Here is a 25,151-nt window from a genome sequence, read left to right on the forward strand (position 1 = left end):
AAAGCCCAGCCTTAGCTGCCTCATAAACAGGAAATACCTATTAGCAGGGAGGAGGGAGGAGAGAGGAGCCGTCTGGAAGAGAGAGTTGTCCCCCTCCCTTCTTGGGGGGGGGTCCCCAGCTGCTAGCTTCTCTTCCTTAAGCTTCAGAGTGGGCTCTAGGAGTAGATGCTGGGAACTTGGGTTGGTATCCCCTTCCTAGGGCATCTGGCCCAGATTGGATAGGGGGGTCCTCCTCCCCTTTGTTACTTAGCAGGGGATTGATTGCAGAGGTTCCCTCACTCCTGCCCAAAGTCAGCACAGCTGGCTTGACTGCCTGGGAGGGGATTACAGATGTGGAGGCTTAAGTGTTTATAAGACCCCTTCTCTCCACCTCAGCTTTTGCCAAGGATCACGAAATGATGGGTGGATGGATGCAGAGTCCGGGGGTTGAGAAGAGGGCCTGCGAGGTTATGAGGACCCCCTCCCAGGTGCTTAGGAGAGGGTGGGGGAGGGGAGCTGTGAGTACAGCCACAGGCTAACTCTGGCATTCCCACCCACATTGTGGATTCCCCCACCCCCAGCTTTCCCTATCCCCACCCCCACCGGGGGGTGGTGGCGGGTGGAGGGAGGTGGTGGTAGGGGGCTGCAGAGGGACGTGACTGAAGCCGTCCACACTTATACAAGTGTTTCCTTGGCAGCATCCCCTGCCTGTGTCAGCCTCCTCCCACATTCTCCCAGGCGAAGGTCAGCACTAGAGGGACTAAAGGGAACTGGAATTTTGGAGACCCAGGTTTGAATTCCAGCTTTGCCTTCACTAGCAAATGATCTGGGATAACTGCTCTAGCTTTGGTACCTGCACCTTGGTGAGACTCAAACTAGACAATGTGTGCCCGGTCAGCTAGCCCAATGCCAGCAGTACTCAGTATACATTAGCACCTTTCTGCTTTCTTTGTGGTTATCTGTTTTTTCAAGAGTGTTGGGAGCAGGCTGGATTGGCTGGAGGACTAGAGGTAGTGTGGAGGAGGAGGACTACATGCCTTGACCCATTTTACTCTCTGCTGTCCATGAATTTGCCTCCCTCCAATCCTGTGACCACTTACCCCTAAGGCCAGTCATTCCAAACAACTAGCTTGGCCAGATTCCATGGTGATCACCAATCACCTGGGTAGACAAAGGGGCTTACAACCCACCCTGAAGGGGACTTTGCCTCCTTTGAATCTGAGATTCCCTTCTAGCAGATTACATGTGTGGAAGGTGGAAGGCAAGGAAGAAGAAAACACTATGTGCCAAGCACTGAGCTAGGTGTTTCATACCTGAGGATTCATTTACTTTTCTTGACGACCTTTGGAAGAAGGTGCTCTTACCTCCATTGAACAAGCAAGAAAACTGATTTTCAGAGAGGTTAATAAATTTAAACTTGTCTGTAAAATATTCTTCTCTTTCTTTTTTGCCTACCACTAGTTAATGCCTCCTTTAAACCTGAGTTCTAGCTTTACCTTCTCTGGGAAGATGCTCCTCTCACTCCCACCTCAGTGGATCTAGTGGCCCAGTTTCCTTTAAAGAAATATCTCAACAAGGTTGAATGGGTGATTAAGGTAAGTGACTTCAGTTCCTTGAGGAGTTTAGGGATGGGGCTTAGGGAGGTTAAGTAACTTCCCTGAGGTCACACAGCTAACAGGTAGTTGACCCAGTGCTCTTCTTCCTGCCTTACTTCCAGTATGGACCAGACCTGGGGAAGGAGAGAACATCCTTGAAGCAGCTCTGGAAGTTGTGGTGCAGGCAAAAATGAGAAGAGAAGTCACAGATGCCTGGCAGATAGACCTGAGGTGTGGTAGGGAGGTGGTGAACCCATGTGGAAGGTCTTTAATGACAATGTCCTGGAGGATGGCGGACTTCGCTGATTTGGATGGATGGATACTAGCACCCACTATTCTTTTTCTTTTTCTTCTTTTTTGAGATGAAATCATGACATAAATTAACCATTTTTTTTAAGATTTTATTTTTTTTCCCTTTTTCTCCCCCAAAGCCCCCGGGGACATAGTTGTATATATTTTTTTAGTTGTGGGTCCTTCTAGTTGTGGCAGGTGGGTTGCCACCTCAGCATGGCTTGATGAGTGGTGTCATGTCTGCACCCAGGATCCAAACCAGTGAAACCCTGGGCCACCGAAGCGGAGCGCGCCAACTTAACCACTCAACCATGGGGCCGGCCCCTAAATTAACCATTATAAAGTGAACAATTCAGTGGCATTCCAATATTTTTTCATACCAGTCATTAGTGCAAGATGGATTCTAGACATGGGATGCAGTGAAGTGGGAGGTACACAGGAGAAAAGGTGAGGTAAGGAAAGGTGGAGGCAAGAGGACCCCCACAGAAAGGCAGAAAGCAGAAGCAACTGGCTTGGCTTGCTCCAGGAGAGGTGGGCTCCCTGCTTCTCCCAGCTCTTAGAACCTGTCCCATCCAACTCCCTCTCCTGACCTTGACCTTGGCTTTCTCTATTTTCTCCCACATTTCTCTTATCCCTGAAACTTCCTCAAATACTTATTGGCGTTGCTTGCTCTTTCAAGGATGAATCTTTTTCCATAGATGTAGTAGATGATATATGTCTTATTGATAGCTGTGCCCCCAGCACCTAACAGAGTGCCTAGAAACTACTATGTGCCCTACAACATTTGTTGAATGATTATAAGAATTCTGATAGGGTTTATTTTCCCCGCCCCAACGTGTCTCCTTCCCCTCTTGTCCGTTTACCATCATCATCACCATCACCATTTACCACCATCATTCCTTTCTCTGCCAAAGGAGTGTCTCAAGCATGTAAGAAACTCCCAGGAGGGCCCAGCCTGGTGATGCAGTGGTTAAGTGCGCAGATTCTGCTTCAATGGCCCAGGGTTCATTGGTTCGGATCCCAGGTGCGGACATGGCACCTCTTGGCAAGGCATGCTATGGCAGGCATCCCACATATAAAGTAGAGGAAGATGGGCACGGATGTGAGCTCAGGGCCAGTCTTCCTCAGCAAACAGAGGAGGATTGGCAGCGGATGTTAGCTCAGGGCTAATCTTCCTCAAAAAAAAAAAAAGAAGAAGAAGAAAGAAACTCCCAGGAAACCTGTTAAGGATGTAGAAGGACCCACCCTCAGATGGAGGAAATCTTATATCTGGAGAAGGACAGGGATCTAGGAGTCTGCATTTTAAAGAAGTTCCTAAGGTGATTCTTATACATGCCAGGTTGGGGATAGTTCTTTCTTCTAAAAGGATCCTTGCCCTTGCCCACCAAGTGGAAGAAACCTATTTGTTCATCTCTCCTCCCATAAGCAATTGCTCAGTACAGTGGAGGATACACCATGTAGCAAATGGTTTAACTCATCCTTATCCTCAATTTCTTCCTCATTAGCATGCGGATAGTAATCCCTGCTTTTCCAATTCTTTCAGGGATATTGCAAAGATTTGATGGTATGTGACAGCAAGCTGAGGACTGTAAATCATTCCTCAAATGTGTGCAGTTTGGGGCTAAAAATAAAGCACTAAAACGATGTTGCCTGAAGGTTTGCAGCTCCTTGGTAGAGTAACTGCAATCCAAGTATATTAATTATCTATTGCTGTGTAACAAGTTACCCTCCAATTTAGCATCTTAAAACAACAAATTTTTATTATCTCACTCAGTTTTTGAGGGTCAGGAATCCAGGAGTGGCTTAGCTGGTGGTTCTGGCTCAGGGTCTCTCACAAGGTTGTAGGCAAGCTGCTTTCCAGTTCTGCAGCCATCTCAAGGTTTCACTGGGGCTGGAGAATCTGCTTCCAAGTTCACTCTCATGGTTGTTGGCAGGCCTCAGTGCTTCCATGGCTGGTGGGCAGAGGCTTCAGTTTTTTGCCACATGGGGCTTTCACAACATGGCACATTGCTTTCACTAGAGTAAGAGATGTGCAAGAGAGGGATAGAGAGAGAGAACAAGAGCACCTAGGCTGAAAGCCTCAGTCTTTTTATAACCTAATGTTGGAAGTGATATATCATCACTTCTGCATTATGGTATTAGTCACACAGACCAACCCTGGTACAATATGGGAGAGAACTAGAGAAAAATGTGAATAACAGGGGCCGGCCCTGTGGCCGAGTGGTTAAGTTCTTGAACTCTGCTTCGGCGGCCCAGGGTTTCACCAGTTCAAATCCTGGGCACGGACATGGCCCTGCTCCTCAGGCCATGCTGTGGCGGCGTCCCACATGCCACAACTGGAAGGATCCACAACTAAAAAAATACACAACTATGTACTGGGGGGCTTTGGGGAGAAAAAGGGAAAAAAAATAAAATCTTTTAAAAAACCCAAAAAACGTGTGAATAACAGGAGGCAGAGATTATTAGGGGCCATCTTGAGGGTTTCCAATCACACCAGGTTCAGTCCTCAGTGTTGTAGGTCTGGAGATTCAATTTAGGCGAATCAGAATTCATCAAATTCAGAAGACTGGCTCACTCAAATTAAATACACGTGAAGCATTATCTGGGTACTGCTCTCCCTCTTTTCTAGAACTCTTTAATTAAACTGGTCTTCCTTCTGAAGACAACAAACGTGTTCCCACTTCAGAGCCTATGCACTGGCTGTTCTTACCACAGAACGCTCTTTGAATGGCTAGAACTTTCTCGTGATTCAGGTCTTACCTCAAATATCTCCTCCTCAGAGGCCTTCCCTGATCACACCATATAAAATTGTTCCCCCTTACCTTTTACACTTTCTATCCCATTTATTTTCTGATAGTACTTATGGCTCTGTGAAATTATTTTAACTCTTTGTTTACTTGGAGATTGTCTCCCCACTGGAATGTGAGCTGCACTAGGGAGGGTTTTTGGTCCATTTTATCACTGCTGTATCTCCAATGCCTGAAACAATGCCTGGCATGTAGTAGGCACTCAGTAAATAAATTAGAATGCTGATTTGTTCGTTCACACTGAGAAATATGTGTCATATGAACTGGACACTTTGTCTCACTTGATCAACGCACTTTCTCCCCATAGAAAATGATATGGGAAGTCAGTTATTATAGTCAGATGAGTCTTTGATGAGCTTGGAGCCAGGCAAGGACACATGGTTGGAGGTTCCCAGTGTTTGGTGGCCTGCATCTCTGAGGTTTTTCTTAATGGACCTTAGAAAGGCACCTGCCAAGGATACTAGTAGCCATGACACCCCTGTCCAGGTGGCATTGGAGACCCAAAGACATATTCTTTTCTTTCTTTCTTTCTTTTTTTTTTGGATGAGGAGCATTTGCCCTGAGCTAACATCCATTGCCATCTTTTTTTGCTTAAGGGAGATTAGCCCTGAGATAACATCTGTGCCAATCTTTCTCTCTTTTGTATGTGGGATGCCTCCACAGCACGGCTGATGAGTGGAGTAGTTCCACACCCAGGATCTAAACCCATGAACCTCGGCCATCAAAGCAGAGCACAAGGAACTGTAACCACTTGGCCATGGGGTGGCCCCCCAGAGACATAGTCTTATCTTTTTTAGTAGATTCCATGCAGACACCATACTTAGGTGAGTAGATTGTTTCATCAGATGCTGAATAAAGCAAAAGTGGCACAATTTTCTGCTTTCTTTAACATTAATCTTCTTCCCTAAGCCTCATCTACATAATGATGACCATAATTAGTGTCCAAATCACCAGTATTTACAGAGCATCTCTAAGAGTATGTTTCTTCCACGGAGAAAGAATTGTGTCATCCTGTATTGGTTCTTACTGATTTCTCATAGGCAATTATTTCCAAGTTTTTGGAAATAAACTTTATTGTTGCCCCTCAAATGACTATTTTATAGAGAAAATTGTGAACAGATTCAGTTGCTGAATTTGTGGCATTTAAAGCCTATTTGGGGGAACAAAACTAATTCACCGGAAAGATTAAGAAACTAGCTAAAATGAGGTTTCATTAGTCTGCCCAGGGTGCCATAACAGAATACCACGGCCTAAGAGGCTTAAACAACAGAAATTTTTTTTTTAAAGGTTTTATCTTTTTTCCTTTTTCTCCCCAAAGCCCCCCAGTACATAGTTGTATATTTTTCATTGTAGGTCCTTCTAGTTGTGGCATGTGGGACACTGCCTCAGCATGGTTTGATGAGCAGTGCCATGTCCGCGCCCAGGATTCAAACCAATGAAACACTGGGCCGCCTGCAGCGGAGTGCGCGAACTTAACCAGTCGGCCACGGGGCCAGCCCCACAACAGAGATTTATTTTCTCACAGCTCTGGCGGCTGGAAGTCCAAGATCAAGGTGCTGGCAGGGCTGGTTTCTGGTGAGACCTCTTTGCCTGGCTTGCAGGCATCTCTTCCTCTTTTGACACCAGTCCTATCTGATTAGGTTCCCACCTTTATGATGTCGTTTAACCATATGTACCTCCTTAAAGGCTCTCTCTCCACATACAGTCATACTGGGGGTGAAGCCCTCAGCATGAATTTTGCCGTGGGGGTGGGGCACACAATTCAGTCCATAACAAAGGTCCTCTCCTCTCATGAATTTTTGTGGGAATGTATATATATATATTTTTAAGATTTTATTTTTCCTTTTTCTCCACAAAGCCCCCCAGTACATAGTTGTATATTTTTAGTTGTGGGTCCTTCTAGTTGTGGCATGTGGGACGCCGCCTCAGCATGGCTTTATGAGTGGTGCCATGTCCGCACCCAGGATCCGAACCGGTGAAACCCTGGGCCGCCAAAGAGGAGCATGCAAACTTAACCACTCAGCCATGGGGCTGGCCAGCCCCTGGTGGGAATGTATATTGATGCAACCTTCTTGAAGGGCAATTTGGCATTACCCACCAAAATTTCAAATGTGTACATCCCTTATCTCAGCAATCTCATTTTAAGGAAGCTATTCCATAGAGTAAACAAAAGTGCAGAGATGCATGTATAGATGTACAAGAATGTTCACTGTAACTTAACTTGTAACAGTGAAAAGCTGGAAATAATAATGGTATATTTGTATAATGGTACTGGTATTCACTAAGATTTCAGTAAATATTTGGTTAGTGAATGGACTAATGTATTGTTACATGATAAAAATCAAGTTGTAGAACAACACATGAAATGGTTCCTTTTTTTGTTGAGGAGGATTAGTCTAGAGCTAACATCTGCTGCCAATCCTCCTCTTTTTGCTGAGGAAGACTGGCCCTGAGCGCACATCCATGCCCATCTTCCTCTACTTCATATGTGGGATGCCTGCCACAGCATGGCTTGCCAAGTGGTGCCATGTCTGCACCCAGGATTCCAATTGGCGAACCCCGGGCCGCCTAAGTGGAACGTGTGCACTTAACTGCTGTGCCATTGGGCCAGCCCCGAAATGGTTCCATTTTTGGATGAAGAAAAGACCACTATGTGTCCCTATACCTTGTTATTATTATTTTTAATTTTTATTTTATTTTTATTATTTATTTGTTTGTTTGTTTGTTTATTTATTTATTTTTTGAGGTAGATAAGCCCTGAGCTAACATCTGCCAGTCCTTCTCTTTTTGCTGAGGAAGACTGGCCCTGAGCTAACACCCATGCCCATCTTCCTCTACTTTGTATGTGGGATGCCTACCACAGCATGGTGTGCGAAGGGTGCCGTGTCCACACCTGGGGTCCGAACCTTGGAACCCCAGGCTGCGGAAGCGGAACGTGCACACTTAACCATTGCGCCACCGACCGGCCCCTCTGTACCTTATTATACGCATAGAAAAAGTGTGGATGAATACACGCGTAAGTGGCAAGGGTTAAATCTGGGGAGTAATATTGGTATTTGCAGGCCAAGTATATCTTTTACTTTATAGGTTTGTACTCTGAAGTGACTTTTAAACTTTTGTAATAAAAAACCTTTTTAGGGGCCGGCCGGGTGGCGCAGCTGTTAAGAGCGCACGCTCTGCTTCAGGGGCCTAGGTAGGGTTTGCCGCCCGGACCCGGGGTGCGGACATGGCGTCGCTTGGCACGCCATGCTGTGGTAGGCATCCCACATATAAAATAGAGGAAGATGGGCACGGATGTTAGCTCAGGGCCAGTCTTCCTCAGCAAAAAGAGGAGGATTGGCAGCAGTTAGCTCAGGGCTAGTCTTCCTCCAAAAAAAAAAAAAAAACTTTTTAAAAATAGGAAAACAATATGAAGTAGCTTCTAAATGGCAAATGAGTGAATGGTAGAGGTAGTGATGGACTGGAGAAAAACAGTGGGATCACGGCTGGCTGGCATGATCAAAAAGGCTTTCCTGGATAAAACGGCATGAAAAATGTTTGGAGGTTCAAGTATTCTGGTCAGAAAAACAAATGCAGGAGAACACCTGTTGTCTTTGGAGGACAGCAAGATGATCTGCAGTGGCAGGAAATAAATTTGGTAATGAGACGCCAACGTCGGTTTCTCTCTTTTTTTCGTTCTCCCCAAAGCCCCCAGTAAGAAGTTGTATAGTCTAGTTGTAGGTCCCTCCGGTGTGCTATGTGGGAGGTCGCCTCAGCATGGCCTGATGAGTGCTGCCGTGTCCACGCCCAGGATCCAAACTGGTGAAACCCTGGGCCACCAGAGCCAAGCGTGCGAACTGAACCACTCGGCCGTGGGGCTGGTCCCCAACGTGGATTTCTGAGTAACCCAAAGAGAAGCTCGGAATGCGGGGTTTTAAGATTAAACTCGCAGTAGTGCCGCAGTATGAGATTAGGTGAGGGTTAGCTCCAGGAGGGAGATGCCCACTAGGGGGTGCTGTTTCAAAACATAGGCCCACTGAGATTAAGGTGAAAGGAAGGTACAGCAGGTATAACGCCAAAGAGTGTTCCAACAGTTGCACAAATTAAGAAAATTAAAAGATGCGCAAATGTTTACTCTCCCCTCATCACCTCGCGCTCCCTAACTAGATCCCCGCGCAACACAAAACTAAGCATTTCAGTATGCCTATAGCACGTGCCATTCGGGCTCCGTTTAAAGCGACTACTATTCCCAGGCTCCCTAGCGAGGCCAGGGCTCTCTTCCCGGGTGCAAGTGGGTCTCCCTGCAGGGCCTTCTGGGATTCGTAGTCTTGCACTGTCTTCCGGGAGTTGTAGTTCTCCCCCCACAAGCGACTGGGCGAGGCGGCGCCGGCGATCACAGCTGCGCTGGGTGTTCAGGGGCCAAGATGGCGGCGCGCCGGGGACGGAGAGACGGAGTCGCGCCGCCTCCGAGTGGGGGCCCCGGCCCCGACCCTGGCGGTGGAGTCCGCGGCAGCGGTTGGGGAAGTCGGATCCAAGCGCCTTATGGGACTGCGGGCGCTGTGAGCGGAGGGGAACAGGTGAGAGGCTGGCGGCCGGCCCGCGGCTGGCAGCAAAGCGGCGTGTGCCGGGCGGTGACACGTGGACGCCACAGGAAAGGAAGGAAGCGCTCGGGAGTCGATGCTGGGTGGCTGCGGGAGACAGGTTGGGCCGAGTGGACTGGCCATTTGCTAGGGGGACGCGAGCAGAGACAGGGTTCTTAGGGCCATTCCTCCAGAACGCTGGTGGGGCAGAGCCGGGTGTCGGAAACACGGCCCGTGGCGGGGGATCAGGGATTCGAACTTGGAGTGCCGGGCTAAGATCTTTCTCTAAGGATGCCGATTCGGGGTGCCTCTAGCCGGGCACTGCAGTGCCTTTTCGGAGCCACGTGGGGTGGGGGAAGCGATTTTCCCGGGAGAACTTGTCTGCTTCCCCTCCCCCTCTAGGCGGCCGCGGCACCCACGTGGGTTGGGCTCCCGGGTGAGGGGGGGGCCGACGAGCCGCGGGTCCACGTGGGGGCGGGGAGGGGATGTCCACGTGGCTCCCGCCCCAGGCTGCCCGGCATCTCGTATCGGCGCTGGAGCCGCACTGCCGGGAACTGGGTGTGTCTCAGCCGGTCCCGCCATCTCCGACCCGGGCAGGGGGCCCCTGGCCGGGAAGGAAGGTAGGGGCTGCTAGAGTCAACTTTGCCTACAACCTTGGAGAAGTTTTTTTTCCTTCTGCTTTGGTCCGCGGCGCCTCCCGATAGCGGATGGTGAAGGACTTTCCAGATGTGCGGGGCGTCTGTTCCCTGCGGATGGCGGAGTGTGTTGGGGAGCGTAGAGAGCTGAGGCTGAAGGGCTGTAGAGTGAGCTTGTGGCGGGTTTCTGTCTGACCGGCTTGGGGTAGGTTGTGAGTCACGGGCACTGGCGTTTTGGTTGCTTGCAGTCCTGCCTCATTCGTGATTCAAGGGGCATGGGAGTGTTAATGTATACATGGGACAAGCTAGAGGGAAAGGGAATCTCTCCTTTCCTCACTTTTTCCTCCAGCATCTCTTTCGAGGAGGCAGCTAAGGCCTGCTCTTGTGAACTGACACATAGAAATTGGGGTGGTCTGTGTTTAAGGCTCTCTGGAATTTTTGCTGGGGATGGCAAAAGTTGGAGGCAATGTGAGAACTAGCCAACACTAGTTGAACATTTATTGGATGGGGGAAAGTTCTTTCTGTCAGATTTTTTTTTCTTGGCCTTCAGTTTTCCATATTTAAAAAGTGTTATCGTCCCACTCCTCAGTAGAGGGCTTCTTAAAAGTTCCCACCCAGAGTGGAGGTGGGAAAGACTTAGTTTGAACTGTTATCTCTCTTAAGCAATTAAGCTGAGTCCTTGAAAGTTCTTTTTTCTTTTCTTTTTTTTCTTTTCTTGGTCTCTAAGTGGGAGTTGGGCTGCAGGCTGCCTGGTAATGTCATTTCCAGCAGATCAATCCAGGCCCTTGCCCAGGGGAGAATGGCTTCTGGGGCCCTAATTTGGGAGCTGCTTACCTCTCTTCCCTCGTTTTCTCAGAGGTCACATCTTGTGCTGTTGGTGCTGCTCACTCTTTGGGGGAGAGGCAGGAAGGATCTGTGATCCAGCTGTAATCCAAGTTAGGTGGTCATTTCGGGTTAAAGAGGGTCTCATGGAGAGATTATAAACACCCCCCCCCCCCCCCAAAAAAAAACACACACAGAAAGATGGGTATTTGGAAGCTGGTCAGTCAACCAGCTATTTATTGAGATACGGTTATGTTCAGACACGAGGGATACTGTAGTTAAACCACACATGGTTCCTGTTCTCTGGGATCTTATGCTTTTATCAAGATAGACAATAAATGATTAGTGGGACAAAAGGAAAGTGCAGCATATTTGGGATTATATAATCAGCAATAATAATCTACTTTGCAGGGCCTGCGAAGGGACATTTTAAGCTGAGACTTGAAGGCTGTGTATGTGTGTGGCAGGGGAAGCGTTCATCAGAGGGAATAGTATGTGAAGGTCTTGAGGTGGGAGAGAACATGGTTTATTAGAGAAACTGAGAGACAGGCAACATGGTGAGAGAGGACACACGGTAGCAGGAGAGTCTAGTCTGGTGAGAAAGACCAGGATCCCTGTAACCCATATTTAAGGAGTTTAAACCTGACGCTAAGAACAATAGGATGCCTTTGGAGGGGTCTAGGGAGGGTCTCAGGAAGGGATCAGATGTGTATTTTTATTTATTTTATTTTATTTTATCTTTTGAAGAAGATTAGCCCCAAACTAACATGTGTGCCCATCTTCCTTTATTTTTGAATATGTGGGATGCCTTCCACAGCATGACTGGATAAGCGGTGCATAGATCTGTGCCCAGGATCGGAACTGGCGAACCCTGGGCCACCAAACTAGAGCGCACGAACTTAACTGGTGCACCACCAGGCCAGCCTGATGTATATTTTCAAAAGTTTGTAGCTGATTTTGAACACTGCAGGGACAAGACTGGATGTGGGAAAGCCACTTGGGAGGTTGTTGAAGTTAGAGATGCTGGTGACTGGCTTACTTTTAGCTTGGGTTTAGCCCCTAGATGCTCTTGGTACTCTGGAAGCTGTGCTGTTTGGGGATGGAGGTATGGGTGAGGTCAGGTGAAGAGGAGAGTGTCTCTAACTGGGGCTCCAGTACCTGCCCGATGGAGGTGGTGATGAGTGGTTCGTAGAGCTGGGTATTGTCTTCAGATTCTGGCCTAGTAGTTGGGCCAGGAAGGTGTCAGCGCAAGTAGAGATGCAGCCTCCTTGCTTACCCAGGAGTGTTTGCTGAGCCAGGTGCTATTCAGTTGCTGGTTGTAATTAGAGGATTGTGAAGACCTAGGAGGAGTTAGTGCCTAAAACCTGTCACCTTTCACTTCATCTCTGGGCCTGGCCTCCTAAAGTGTCTCTATCTAGCCTTTCTTCTCCCTGGGCATAGGAATTCCTCAGCTTGGTTAAGAGGGTGAGTGTGGGGGTGTAGTCACACCTGTTGCTTTTTTTTCATTATTGGAAGAGGTGCAGAGTTTCCCTTTGCTGCAGAAGGGGAGGGAGGACTGACTTGCCCAGGTTTGTTCCAGTTCTCTGGCCTTTGTATCATCTGTTTCCTATAGGGGAGATACCCAAGGCTCTGGCCTTTGGCTTTGCCAGCCCCATTCCAGTCACTTCTGGCCCTACCCACACCCACACTCTTGACAGGCCTGGGCGGGCGGCTCCTTGCCTGACAAGGCTGAAGATGTTGCTAGTTCTCAGGGAAGTGGTGGGGTGAGGCTTTTCCATCTACAGAATCAAGCTTTTTTCTAGCTCTCACTTGGTAGGGGTAGGGAAAGAGACTTCTTTTGGGACTACCATTGAGGGGTTGGGTGGCATACTGTAGGGCCTTCAAAATAAAAGTGTGAATATCAGCTGTGTATAAGACACTGCCAGGCATCCTGGATAACCAGGAAGTATAAGCAGAGTTTAAATCCTTCCAAAAACCAAGAAGAATATAAACTAATAGAATACAAAGGGTTATTTGCCCCAGAGGAACTCGGAATCTAATTTCAGTAATGATGCAAGGAATGTCGCGTGGTGGGAAGGGGGCAGGATGTGATTGCCAGAAAAGCGAGTGGTACGGAAATGTGTGAATTCAAGGTTGTGAGTAGAAATCAGCATGGGATGGGGAAGCCTGAGGTGTCTTCTTGAAGAAGGTGGGATTTGAGCTAAGCGGAGAAGAGAGGCCTAAGCAGGATATGAGGAATATAAGGTAGATGTAGCTGAAATTGCCTTTTTGCTGACGTCCTCTCCTTTGGTGTTCCCCTCAGACTGTCTGCCTTTATCACAACCAGCAGACGACTCTTCTGAAAAACCTTGATCTTTTTGATGTTTTTACTCTCCAGTTTCATAATCTCCTATGGCTCCAACTGTGTCTGGATGGAGTCCAAACTTTTTTTTGCTCAGAAGGTCCCTGAGCACTACCATCCTGGTTGGGGCTTTGGCTCATGGGTTGTACTTCTCTCTGCCCAGCAAGTCCAGAGGTTTGGCTGTGGTGGGGCTCCTACTGAGTCTGGGGCCATTGGTGGAGGGCTGGGTTCCTGGTTTACAGAGCATATCAATCAGCTGCCACCCCACATGCCCTGTAGCCTTTACCATGCCCTTCTGACCTTCCCCGGCTTTTGCCCCAGGTGCTGCTGCATGAGGAGGGGGATGATTCTGGCTTTGTCAGTCTGTCTCGGCTGGGCCCTTGTCTGAGGGACAAGGACCTGGAGATGGAGGAGCTGATGCTGCAGGATGAGACACTGCTGGGGACCATGCAGAGCTACATGGATGCCTCCCTCATTTCCCTCATTGAGGATTTTGGGAGCCTTGGAGAGGTGAGCTGGGGCGGGGCTTGGGGGTCTTCAGGCGAGAGCTTTGCGTGGGAGATGATGGCTCAGTGGCTCTGCTCTCCCAGAACCTTGGCTGCTAGATACCCAACCCAAGTCCTTGAAGAGTGATTTTGTCTCTAGGTGAGTGTTGGGCTGCAGGCTGCCGGATTATATCCCATGTAAGGATGCTCTGGCAGGCTTGACTATAGTCCACGGCCTTTCCCCCTGTCTGAGCCCCTAACTTACATATCCAGAGGGTTCTGATCTCTGTTTTGATCCCAATTCCAGCCTAGTCAAGGGTTGTTTGCTGAGCATCCCACATCTTACCTGAGGGTGGAGGATGTGTGTGAAACATAAGCTTAAGACTCATTTCTGCTAGGTTTTTGTTGACACTACAGAGGCAGTGGATGGTAGTAAATGAGATTGGAACCCATGCTTCCTGGTACTCAAATCTGGCAGATTGAGCTGAACTGAGCCAGGCAGACTGAGTCTCTTGATCTCCAGTCCTTCTCAGTGGCCCAGTAAGTCATTAGGGATATTAGTGGGACCTTCTTGTTGTTTTTCTGGAGCAGAGCAGGTTATCTCTGGAGGACCAGAATGAAGTGTCGCTGCTCACAGCTCTGACGGAGATCTTGGATAATGCAGATTCCGAGAACCTGTCTCCGTTTGACAGCATTCCTGACTCGGAGCTGCTTGTGTCACCTCGGGAGGGCTCCTCTGTGAGTGTGGGACCAGGGGAAGGGGATGTGTGGTTGGTGCAAAGGTTAGAACCATGTCTGTGGGCCTACTCACATAGTGTTTTGTTTTGTTTTTTTTTTATAAAGATTTTATTTTTTTCCTTTTTTTCCCCAAAGCCCCCCGGTACATAGTTGTATATTCTTCGTTGTGGGGCCTTCTAGTTATGGCATGTGGGACGCTGCCTCAGCATGGTTTGATGAGCAGTGCCATGTCCACGCCCAGGATTCGAACCAACGAAACACTGGGCCGCCTGCAGCGGAGCGCGAGAACTTAACCACTCGGCCACGGGACCAGCCCCTTACTTACATAGTTTTGAAGCACTACTCATCTCAGTTCTTTTTCCCCCTCTTAGCTGCATAAGCTGCTCACCCTTTCTCGGACACCCCCAGAACGTGACCTCATCACCCCAGTTGACGCATTGGGGCCCAGCACAGGCAGTAGTAGAGTGAGTGGGGTAAGCCTGACTTAGGGAGCCTCAAGGACTCCCAGGAGGGAGGAGTATGTGGGGACAGGTCTGGAAGAATATATTCCTGGAGAAAACTCCCTCTGTGGCTTCTCTTCTCTCCTGCAGGTTGAGATGTCTCTCACAGATCCCCCTTGGGACTTCTCTCCACCCTCCTTCTTAGAGACCTCCTCCCCCAAGCTTCCTAGCTGGAGACCTCCAAGATCACGACCTCGCTGGGGCCAGTCCCCTCCTCACCAACAACGTAGTGATGGGGAAGAAGAGGAGGAGGTGGCCAGCTTCAGTGGCCAAATGCTTGCTGGGGAGCTCGACAACTCCATAAGCAACATCCCAGACTTCCCCATGCACCTGGCCTGCCCTGAGGAGGAAGATAAAACAGCAGCAGCAGAGATGGCAGTGCAGGTAGCTGGCGACGAGAGCATCTCCTCCCTGAGTGAGCTGGTGCGGGCCATGCACCCATACTGCCTGCCAAACCTCACCCACCTGACATCACTCGAGGATGAGCTTCAGGAGCAGCCAGATGATTTGACACTGCCTGAGGATTGTGTGGTGCTAGAGATTGTGGGCCAGGCAGCCACAGCTGGCAATGACCTAGAGATCCCAGTTGTGGTGCGGCAGATCCCTCCTGGACCTCAGCCTGTGCTCTTGGGTGACTCACTAGAGGCTGGTCCGGCCTTGCAGCTGCTCTTGCCTACACTAGAGTCAGAGACGGAGGCTGCTGTGCCCAAGGAAGCCCTCTGCCCTGAGAAAGAGGGGTTGTCGCTGGACTCAGAGGAAAAGCTGGAGTCAGCTTGCTTGTCGGAGCCCAGGGAGGTCATGGAGCCAGTAGCACCCAAGGGGCCTCAGAACCCACCTGCCAATGCAATGCAGAGTTCCCAGAGAGCTCGAAAGGGTAGGAGGAAGAAGAGCAAGGAGCAGCCAGCAGCCTATGCAGAAGGCTATGCCAGGAGGCTGAGGTCATCTTCACGTGGGCAGTCTACTGTGGCTACAGAGGTGACCTCTCAGGCAGGCAACTTGCCTCAGGAGGAACTTCAAAGAGAGGTTGAGCCTCCCCGTGGTAGAGGGAAGCCCCGGGCTTGGGCTCGGGCCTGGGCAGCTGCCTTGGAGAAGCCTAGCTCTGGGAACTTGGAGAGTAGTGTTGGACAAGCTAGTCCTGCTGAAGAAGGTCCTCTAGACCTCCACCCCAACCTGGTTGACACCATCCAAGCCAGCCCTGTTCCAGCCCATCTCTCATTGGTTGACTCTCCTCGCGCTGACCCCATCCCGCTTGACTCTGTTGAAGCTGATCCCACTGCAGTTGAACCGGGTCTAGCTGACCCTGTAGCTGTTGACCCTGCATTGGTTGACCTTGTTTCAGTCAACTCAGAGCTGGTTGACCCTCTCCCAGCTGACCCAGTGCTGATTGAACCAGTCCTGGCTGACTCAGCAGCAATTGACCCTGCAGTGGTTGTTCCCATCTTAGGTGACTTACCACCAGTTGACCCTGTCCCAGTTAACCCAGCACCAGTTGACTCTGTTCCCGTTGACCTGGCTCCAGTTGACCCTGTGCTAATTAAGTCTAGGCCAACTGATCCCAGACGTGGTGCAGTATCATCAGCCCAGGGAAGTCCAGCCCCCCAGGTCCTCCTGGAGTCAGAGTTCTCAGATCCCCCAAAGGCTATCCCTGAAATCAAGGAGGTTGTGGGTTCTCTGAAGGTGGAAAATGGTACCAATGCCACAACCCAGGAAGCCAGACCTCGGCCTCTTAGCCTATCTGAGTACCGGCGACGAAGGCAACAGCGCCAAGCAGAGGCAGAAGAGAGGAGTGCCCAGCCCCCAGCTGGGAAGTGGCCGAGCCTCCCAGAAACCCCCACAGGGCTGGCAGATATCCCTTGTCTTGTCATCCCACCAGCCCCAGCCAAGAAGACAGCTCTACAGAGAAGCCCTGAGGCTCCTCCTGAGGCTTGCTTTGTGCCTTTGGGTCCCAGCTCTGCTTCTCCTAGTCCTGAGCCACCTGCAAGCAAACCTGTGGCCTCAGCTCCCACTGAGCAGGTGCCACTCCAAGAGATGCCACTGCCAGTGAGACCTCCAGCTCCTACCGTGCAATCCATGCCCTCAACAATGCCCACTGCTCTGCCTTTTACCCCGGGTAGGCTGGGCATGACCTCCATGCTGCGCCTTCCTGCAAGTGGACAAGGGGTCCCCAGTCTGCCTCCACCACCCTTGCAGCCTCCTAGTCTTCCTATGTCTGTGGGACCAGTGCCCCCTGATCCTTATACTCACTATGCCCCTGTACCACCCTGGCCTTGTTATCCCCCTGTGTCCCCTTCTGGCTATCCTTGCCTGCCTCCCCCACCAACGGTGCCCCTAGTGTCTGGTACTCCTGGCGTCTATGCTGTGTCCCCCACTTGCAATGTGCCTTGGGTACCCCCTCCTGCCCCAGTCCCACCTTACAGCTCCAGCTGTACTTATGGGCCCTTGGGATGGGGCCCAGGCCTGCAACACCCTCCATTCTGGCCTACTGTACCCCCACCTCCTTTGCCTCTAGCCTCTGTTGGGAGGGCTGTTCCCTCACCCAAGGTGGAGCCCAGTGGCATCCCGGCTAGCTCCCCTGAAAGTGTACTTCCTTTACCAATGACTCCTCCTCTCAGCCTTGGGTCTGCTGGCCACGGTGCTCCACAGATAGAGCCCACCAAGGTGGAGGTCAAGCCAGTGCCTGCATCTCCCCATCTGAAACACAAGGTGTCCTCCCCAGTGCAAAGCCCCCGGATCAAGGCTCCATCGTGTCTGTCTACTGAGAGTGTGGCTGTTGAGGAGCCTGCATCAGAGAGACTGAAGCCTGAGACCCAGGAGACCAGGCCCAGGCAGAAGCCTCCCTCTCCTGTTGCCAAGGCTGTTCCCACACCAAGGCAGGGCACTATCACCAAGCTGCCTGCCGTCCACCCAGCCCGTCTAAGGAAGCTGTCCTTCCTGCCTACCGCACGTGCCCAGGGTCCTGAGGACGTGGTGCAGGCTTTCATCAGTGAGATTGGTGAGTGCCACACAGTTGAGTAGGTGTGAAGAAGGGCACGGAGGTTAGGTGGGGAGAGTCCTCCAAAGAACAGGATAAACCACCTTGGTGGGTCTGGCCTTTGTTGGATTTCTTTGGAGGGTTCTTGAGAGGCAGAGCTCTGGATTTGTTTGATTCCTTCCTGCTTTGTGCTGCTGCCTTGGTTTACTTAGTACAGTGGGCAGGGGGAGCATAAAGGGAGACGTGAGGTGATTTCAGACTTCCTGGGACCTGTGTTCTCAGTTGATAGCGGTTGGTTTCCAAAGCTGTTTTGTGTGCTTCCACAGGAATTGAGGCATCGGACCTGTCCAGTTTGCTGGAGCAGTTTGAGAAATCAGAAGGTGAGAGAACCTGGGTAGCTTTGCTTCAACCCCTTTTTGTTGATTTCTCCTTTGGGCCCAGCCCTGTCATTGCTTAAGCTGGGGGGAATGAGGGAGGAGCAGTCTCAGCTCCTAGAGCAGCCCCCTAATTGGAATGGGGAGACAAGATTCACCTGTGACATAAATCTAAGCCCTAGAGAGGGTGGTGGTACAGCATGGCAAGAACTGTAAGAGTAGATGTTTGGGGAGATCCAAGTGCAGTAGGTGCTTGGGGCCATTTTCTAGAGGAAACCAGCTGTCAAGCTGGGCCTTGAAAGACAGGATTTCAGAGAGCGAGAGAATGTGGTGAATAAAGGCAGAGGTATAGGAAGGATTGTGTGTGGTATATTTGGAAGGTAACGGGGAGTTCAGCTTTCTCAGTACAAGGCATGGATCTAGGTGCTGTGGAGGATCCTGTGTCCTGTTCTCAAAGAGCTTTTCATCTAATTGGTGAGAAAAATCTGCAGAAATGATTCTTGAATTGATAACAGGTATAGTATAAGGCAACATATAACATACATTAAGTGTAGAATAAAAATAGGCTACAAGACTAGGAAGTTAGGCAATTGATGTAGAACCTCAATTGCTAGGTTTAGAAGTTTGGACTCTATCTCAGATTCATTGCAGGGGTGGGGCGTGTGGATGTTTCTGAGCAGAGAAGAGACATGAGTAAAATTGGTACCTGGGCACCCACTGGAGGAGAATGGATCTTTGGGGAGAACCCAGTGCAGTGTGTAGGCAAAGTAGATTTTCCTCCTTTGGGTCTCAAAGCCATCCCTTCTGTGCCTCCTCAATCTGGAACATCTGGTTGGGCTTTTAACTAGTATGGTTTCTTTGCAGCCAAAAAGGAGTGCCCTCCCCCGCCTCCTGCTGACAGCTTGGCTGTAGGAAACTCAGGGTAAGTATGGAGACATAATGAGTGAGTTACCCTACAGCTGTTGGTCAGCAGCCGGCCGGCACTCCAGGACCGTCAACTGGATGCCTCTGTGGCAGGGACATTTAGTCAGCCCTAGAGTCTCTCCCTATTTCCCCATCCCCTGCTCAGCTCATCACTACTGGGCACTGTCTTGGGTGGTGAGGTAGGAGGATGTGTACCATCCTCTGGCTGATTCCATTCTGGGATTCTAAATGTCCTAGAGGTGTCTTTCATCTTCTGGTAAGTTTGCCTATGGGGATTTCTTTCCTTCATTTAACAAACTTTAAGCTTGCTCAACACTGGTGATGGTGTAAGATAAAAAGTAGAAGATGTTCATGGCTAGGGATCCCCTGACTCCTTGTAGGACAGAGATACCCTGGACCTCCTTGTTCCCTAGTCTTCCAGCACTGAGAGCCTTATTTCATTTTTCATGTTCATGGTACTCCATCTTGTTCTGCCAAGCATGTTCCCCCCAATATTGATTTGGGGTTGGGTTTGAGCCAGGCAGGCGAGGCTCCTAGCTTGAAGGAGGTAGGGGATATTCAAGGTCATAGTTGGCCTGCCTCCTGGAATTGGGCAGAGCTGACTTGAGACCCCACCTACAGTTCTGTCACTAAGACCCCTTTTGTGCTGGAGGAGAATGATAGGGGCAGCTTATGCATCCCATTCCTCTGTATGCCCCCCTCTCCCATTGCTTTGTGAGGAAAGCAGATATACAAGATGTTGAGGAGGCAATGAACCAGGCTTTCCCTTTTCCCCCGCCAGCAGCGTTGACACTCCCCAGGAGAAGAGGCCCCTAGACCGGTTACAAGCCCCAGAACTGGCCAACGTGGCAGGTGGGTTCAGGGTGGGGAACTCTGCCTTTGATTAGTTTATCTAGCAAATGCTTGTAGGGCCTGCTCTGCACCAGGTGTGTGTACATGTTGGGGATACAGAGATCTGATCTTCATCTTTAAGGTTTGTACAGTACAGGGGGCAGATGTGTAAACAAATGAGCATGTTGAGTATCAGAGGTTGTACATTAAAGAAGCCTGTGTGGTTTATGATAGGGTCTTAAGGGGGACAGTCAGGGAAGGGTTATATAGAAGGTAATCCCAAAGCAGAGGCTTGAGAAAATCACTGATACCAATCAGATACAGGGGATGGGTCATTCCAGGTAGACGGAGCAGCTTGAGTGAACTGAAGAAACAAAACCAGCCTGGTATGTTTTGGGGGAATTTCAAGTGGTTCGGTTTGACCAGAGTGTAGGGCTGATCAGGATGGTGGGCAGAGCTAAAGCAGGAAATAAAGCTGGAGTGGTAAGTAGGAGGTCAGATTATGGGAACTTTGAAAGCCATGTTAAGCTGTTTGGGCTTTATCCTGTGCATTGAAGAAGCAATTGGAAAAGCTTTACTAGATTGGTTTTTGGGTGCTCCTTCCAACAGGAATGTAGAAGACAGGTGAACGGGTGTGAAGCCCGAGGTAGGAGATCATTGGATGATTACGTGAGTCCAGGCATGATGCAGCCTAGAAGTCATGCAGTCGGGGGGATGGGTCTCAGAATGGAGAGGTAGATCAGACAGGACCTGGTCACCAGCTAGGTTTGGGCAGTGAGAGGTTGAGGGGTTCAGGAGGACCCTAACTGGCTGAGTTTCTATTGCTGGTTCCCAAGATGGGGAACTAAGGAGAAGGAGTAGTTGTAACAGTGGGACAAGCTGGGTTGTTGATAATTGTTAGTGTACTTTATAAGATCAGGTGGGGGTCTCTGGAGCCTATATACGCAGTGTTTGGAAGTGCAGAATCGGATCTCATCCTGCTGTCTCCATCCTCCCTCCCCTCACAGGGCTCACCCCTCCAGCTACCCCTCCCCACCAGTTATGGAAGCCCCTGGCTGCTGTCTCACTGCTGGCCAAAGCCAAATCTCCTAAGTCCACCGCCCAGGAGGGAACCCTGAAGCCTGAAGGAGTTACAGAGGCCAAACATCCACCTGCAGCCCGCCTCCAAGAAGGGGTCTGTGGCCCTAGTCCAGTCCATGTGGGCTCTGGGGACCATGACTATTGTGTTCGGAGCAGGACCCCCCCAAAAAAGATGCCTGCCTTAGTCATTCCAGAGGTGGGCTCCCGATGGAACGTCAAACGCCATCAGGATATCACCATCAAACCCGTCTTGTCCCTGGGCCCAGCTGCCCCCCTGCCCCCATGCACAGGTGCCTCCCAGGAGCCACTTGATCACAGGACTAGCAATGAGCAGGCAGATCCTGCAGCCCCTTGCCTTGCCCCATCCACCTTGCTGTCCCCTGAGGCTTCGCCCTGCCGGAATGATGTGAACACTAGGATTCCCCTTGAGCCCTCAGCCAAGCAGCGGTCAGTGCGCTGTTATCGAAAAGCCTGCAGGTCAGCCAGCCCCCCAAGCCGGGGCTGGCAGGGCCGACGTGGCCACAGCAGCCGTTCTGTCAGCTCTGGGTCCAACCGGACCAGCGAAGCATCTTCCTCATCCTCATCGTCGTCTTCCTCATCCCGATCCCGGTCCAGGTCCCTCTCCCCCCCACACAAGAGGTGGCGAAGGTGAGCTCTGATGGCCTGTTAGGTCCTCTCCATTTAGGAAGTTCATGTACTCTCTTCTGGTTTACTTTGAAAGCTTTTGCACATTGAGTTGAATACTTTCAGGCACTAAGGCTTCTAATTCTGTCTTCTCTCCTTTCCCTGGATTGTTGAAGGAGGCAAGCTTCATCCAAGCTTGAGAAGATACCTTGTATACCCTTTTGGAGTTTAGGGTATCCCTGAGGTCTCCTGCTTCTTTGGGGAGACTGGTAGGGTTTGATCTTGACCATGTGGATTCCTTCGCATACTGTATCAGTCCTCATGTTCTGGTATTTTCCTGGTGTGTGGGAAGGTGGGATAGTGGGTCGTTAATGGCAAACAGTCCTTTTAATCATCTGTTGAGGAAGGAGTCTAAGACAGTTCCTTTGGGTGTCACTGTGGCCTCATCTATTTTCTGGCAGTACGTTTTTCTCAGTAACAGACAAATTTTCCTACTTAATCAGTTAAGTATTCTTAGTTTTTGATGGTGAAGTATATCTTCAGAAATGGCCCCTACTACAGGTCTAGCACAACCACTTCTGCTTTATGCCATGGTCACAGCACTCCTGTGAGACGTGTTAGGGGACTAGGAACCCAGAGACTCAGGCCCCCCTGCTAGTTGTAAGACCTAGGGCCCAACCCTTTATCTTTCTGAGTCTCCATTTATTTCACCTCTTTCTGATTTGTTAAGTACTTTTCAATTTTTAATTGCATAACTGAAAATAAATATAATCTGTGGCAAAAAACTCTTAAAACATTCCAGATATATCTGAAGTTCATGAGGGCCTCAGTTTGGTCAGCTATGAAGAGTCCTTTTAGATCTCTTCTGCTTTGCTTTGCCTTTGGTCCTGAGCTTCCTGACAGGGAGACAGGGCTGGGGCCAAGGTGAGGTAAGTGGAATATACCTGCACCACTCCCAGCATTCCTGCCTGCCCCTTTATTCTCCAGGTCCAGTTGCAGTTCCTCTGGACGTTCCCGAAGATGCTCTTCCTCTTCCTCCTCCTCATCCTCCTCCTCGTCTTCCTCATCCTCATCATCCAGTTCCCGAAGTCGGTCCCGCTCCCCATCCCCCCGCCGGAGAAGTGACAGGAGGCGGCGGTGAGCATGTGTTCAGGGAGTCAGTGCATCTGGGATGCAAGTGCCTGAGAGTTCTGAAACTTGAGCCTGTCTAATGTCTAGGGGGCTGATGGCACCTTCTTCTCCTGTCAGGTACAGCTCTTACCGTTCACATGACCATTACCAAAGGCAGAGAGTCCTGCAGAAGGAGCGTGCAATAGTGAGTAGAGGAACAGGTCTTGGGAGGAGGGGGCTTGCCCCTGAGCCATGACCTCAGAGAGCCATCTGCAGCTGTGGCCCTGGTTCATGGTGTGTCATTTTTCCTTGATCCAACATAGGAAGAGAGAAGAGTGGTCTTCATTGGGAAGATACCCGGCCGCATGACTCGGTCAGAGCTGAAACAGAGGTTCTCTGTTTTTGGAGAGATTGAGGAGTGCACCATCCACTTCCGTGTCCAAGGGTAAGCTTGGGCTCTAAGGTTAGGATGTTCTTTCTGTCCCATTCATCTACCTTGATGTTTCTTTTCTTTCCCTCTTCCTCTGGTGTGCTGGGCAATGTAGGAGACCTTCATTTCTACCAAGGGTTGGCCATTTGGGGAATGAGAAGAACCACCCCAGTTCCTCTCTGTACCCTGGGGAGCTCTCTCTTTTCCATGGCATGTGCCCAAGTAGCCGTCCCAGCCCCTGCCTCACCCTTCCCACCAGTGACAACTACGGTTTCGTCACTTACCGCTATGCTGAGGAGGCATTTGCAGCCATCGAGAGTGGCCACAAGCTGAGGCAGGCAGATGAGCAGCCCTTTGATCTCTGCTTTGGGGGCCGCAGGCAGTTCTGCAAGAGAAGCTATTCTGATCTTGGTGAGTAGAGGGAGGCCCTGAGGCTTTGATATACTACTTCATCTCCTCCCCAGAAGGGTTCCCAACCTTTGGAGAGTGGGGCTAGGCAGACTTCGCTTCATCTGACACATGAAGAACCTAAGGGGTGGGATGAGAGGAGAAATGGGGGTTCTCTTGTCTTTTTGACTTAAAATCAGGGCAATTTTAGGTCCATCCATTATTGGGATAGGAGGTGGCTGGCCATTTGAGGTCCCTGTGGTTGGGAAGTGTGGTCAAAGACCTTGATGTTTGTCTCTCTCTACCTTTATAGACTCCAACCGGGAAGACTTTGACCCTGCTCCTGTAAAGAGCAAATTTGATTCTCTTGACTTTGACACATTGTTGAAACAGGCCCAGAAGAACCTCAGGAGGTAACCCTGGGCCCTTCTCCCCCTCCCCCTTTTCTTTGGAGGTGCCCTACCTCCTCCATCCCCCTCCCCCACTCTAGGGGAGAGAGCTGCTAGTGAGGAGATGACTGTTTTATAAAGAAATGGAAAAAAGTGAAATAAAAAATGTGTTAAATCCGATTTTTTAAAGGGGTATTTGTTTTTTATAGCAAGCATTGAAACAAGTTAACTTGCATTCCTATGTGAGATGGATGGGGCTGAGGGGTTCCCCCAAAGTTTGGAAGATCTAAGTCACTATGCAGACTAATAAACATGAACTAGAGAGAACTCCCAAGTGCTGTTGTGCTTCTTTCTGTGGTGCTGGTGCTGGGCATATTACTTGTCCTCTGTGAATACAATCAGGGACATGCTTACCTCCATTGAGTTCCTAGGACCCCTCTTTGGTCAGGTGCAAAATCCTATGGGACTTGAAACTTGGCTCCTGAAGTGTGTTGTCAGTGAAGTCAGTTATCTAGGGCAGTGCTTTTCAAACTTTAAAAGGGCATTTGAATCATCTGGAGATCTTTTAGAATGCAGATTCTGACTTAAGGGGTGGGGCCTGAGATTCTGCATTTCAAACTAGAGGATGCTGATGCTACTGGTCTGGGAAGAGATTTTAATATCAGGGACCTAGAGGAAGCTCATACTTGTTCCAAATAAAGGTTTTCTAAAAATGTTTTCTAAGCCTTGTGTGTACATGTACCATTTTAGCTTGAGCACAATGCTTGGCACACGGTGGGTGCTCACATGTTTAAAGAATGCATGCATGTGGATAGACCTCTGGGGAAGAGGGAGATGTAGGAGTTACATCTAGGAGAGAGGAGTGCCTGTTTTGAGAACGGCAAAGGAGAGGTGGGTCCCCTGAGAAAGTGGATCCTTACCCTTCCTGAGGGGCATTAACGGGAGGTAGTCAAGGGGTAGTGGGTAGGGTTGAAGGGATTGCTGTCTGCTAATGTGAACTGAAATATGATAGAACTTGGAATTAACTTGGCAGGCCGGGCCATTGATATTTGAGTACTCACAACAAAGGGAGAGGCAGTGCTGGGGTTTCTAGTTCTTCCACAGGGAGAGTTCACCATATGAACTCAGGAAGTAGAAAGCTTATTTTCAAAACTATAGGTTTGAAGAAATTGCCACTGTGTCAGGTTTGGTGCAAACCCCTTTTCCCTTCATGGAGCTGATTTAAGTCTAAGTAAGGGGGTAAAGGGTTGTCTCATGGGCAAGTCATGATTGAGGGAGG

General features: G+C 49.9%; 1 protein-coding gene across 4 annotated transcripts; it reads left to right on the forward strand.

Moving 5' to 3' along the window:
* Nucleotides 1-9,054: 9,054 nt before the first annotated feature.
* On the forward strand, nucleotides 9,055-24,052 carry PPRC1 (PPARG related coactivator 1). Of its 4 annotated transcripts, none has more exons than XM_046653510.1 (14): nucleotides 9,055-9,228; nucleotides 13,351-13,539; nucleotides 14,106-14,252; nucleotides 14,624-14,725; nucleotides 14,843-17,744; nucleotides 18,050-18,103; nucleotides 18,962-19,019; nucleotides 19,803-19,873; nucleotides 20,860-21,580; nucleotides 22,544-22,693; nucleotides 22,805-22,871; nucleotides 22,990-23,111; nucleotides 23,356-23,507; nucleotides 23,797-24,052. In XM_046653510.1, the coding sequence occupies exons 1-14, from the start codon at nucleotides 9,076-9,078 to the stop codon at nucleotides 23,898-23,900; spliced, it is 4,992 nt and encodes a 1,663-aa protein (XP_046509466.1). In that variant the 5' UTR covers nucleotides 9,055-9,075; the 3' UTR covers nucleotides 23,901-24,052. The 4 variants fall into 4 exon arrangements, with proteins under 4 accessions (XP_046509466.1, XP_046509467.1, XP_046509468.1 ...); XM_046653511.1 differs by having other exon boundaries at nucleotides 19,806-19,873; XM_046653512.1 differs by having other exon boundaries at nucleotides 14,624-14,716.
* Nucleotides 24,053-25,151: the final 1,099 nt, after the last annotated feature.

Source organism: Equus quagga, chromosome 2 (assembly GCF_021613505.1).
Source record: "Equus quagga isolate Etosha38 chromosome 2, UCLA_HA_Equagga_1.0, whole genome shotgun sequence".
In the NCBI taxonomy this organism is placed as follows: domain Eukaryota; kingdom Metazoa; phylum Chordata; class Mammalia; order Perissodactyla; family Equidae; genus Equus; species Equus quagga.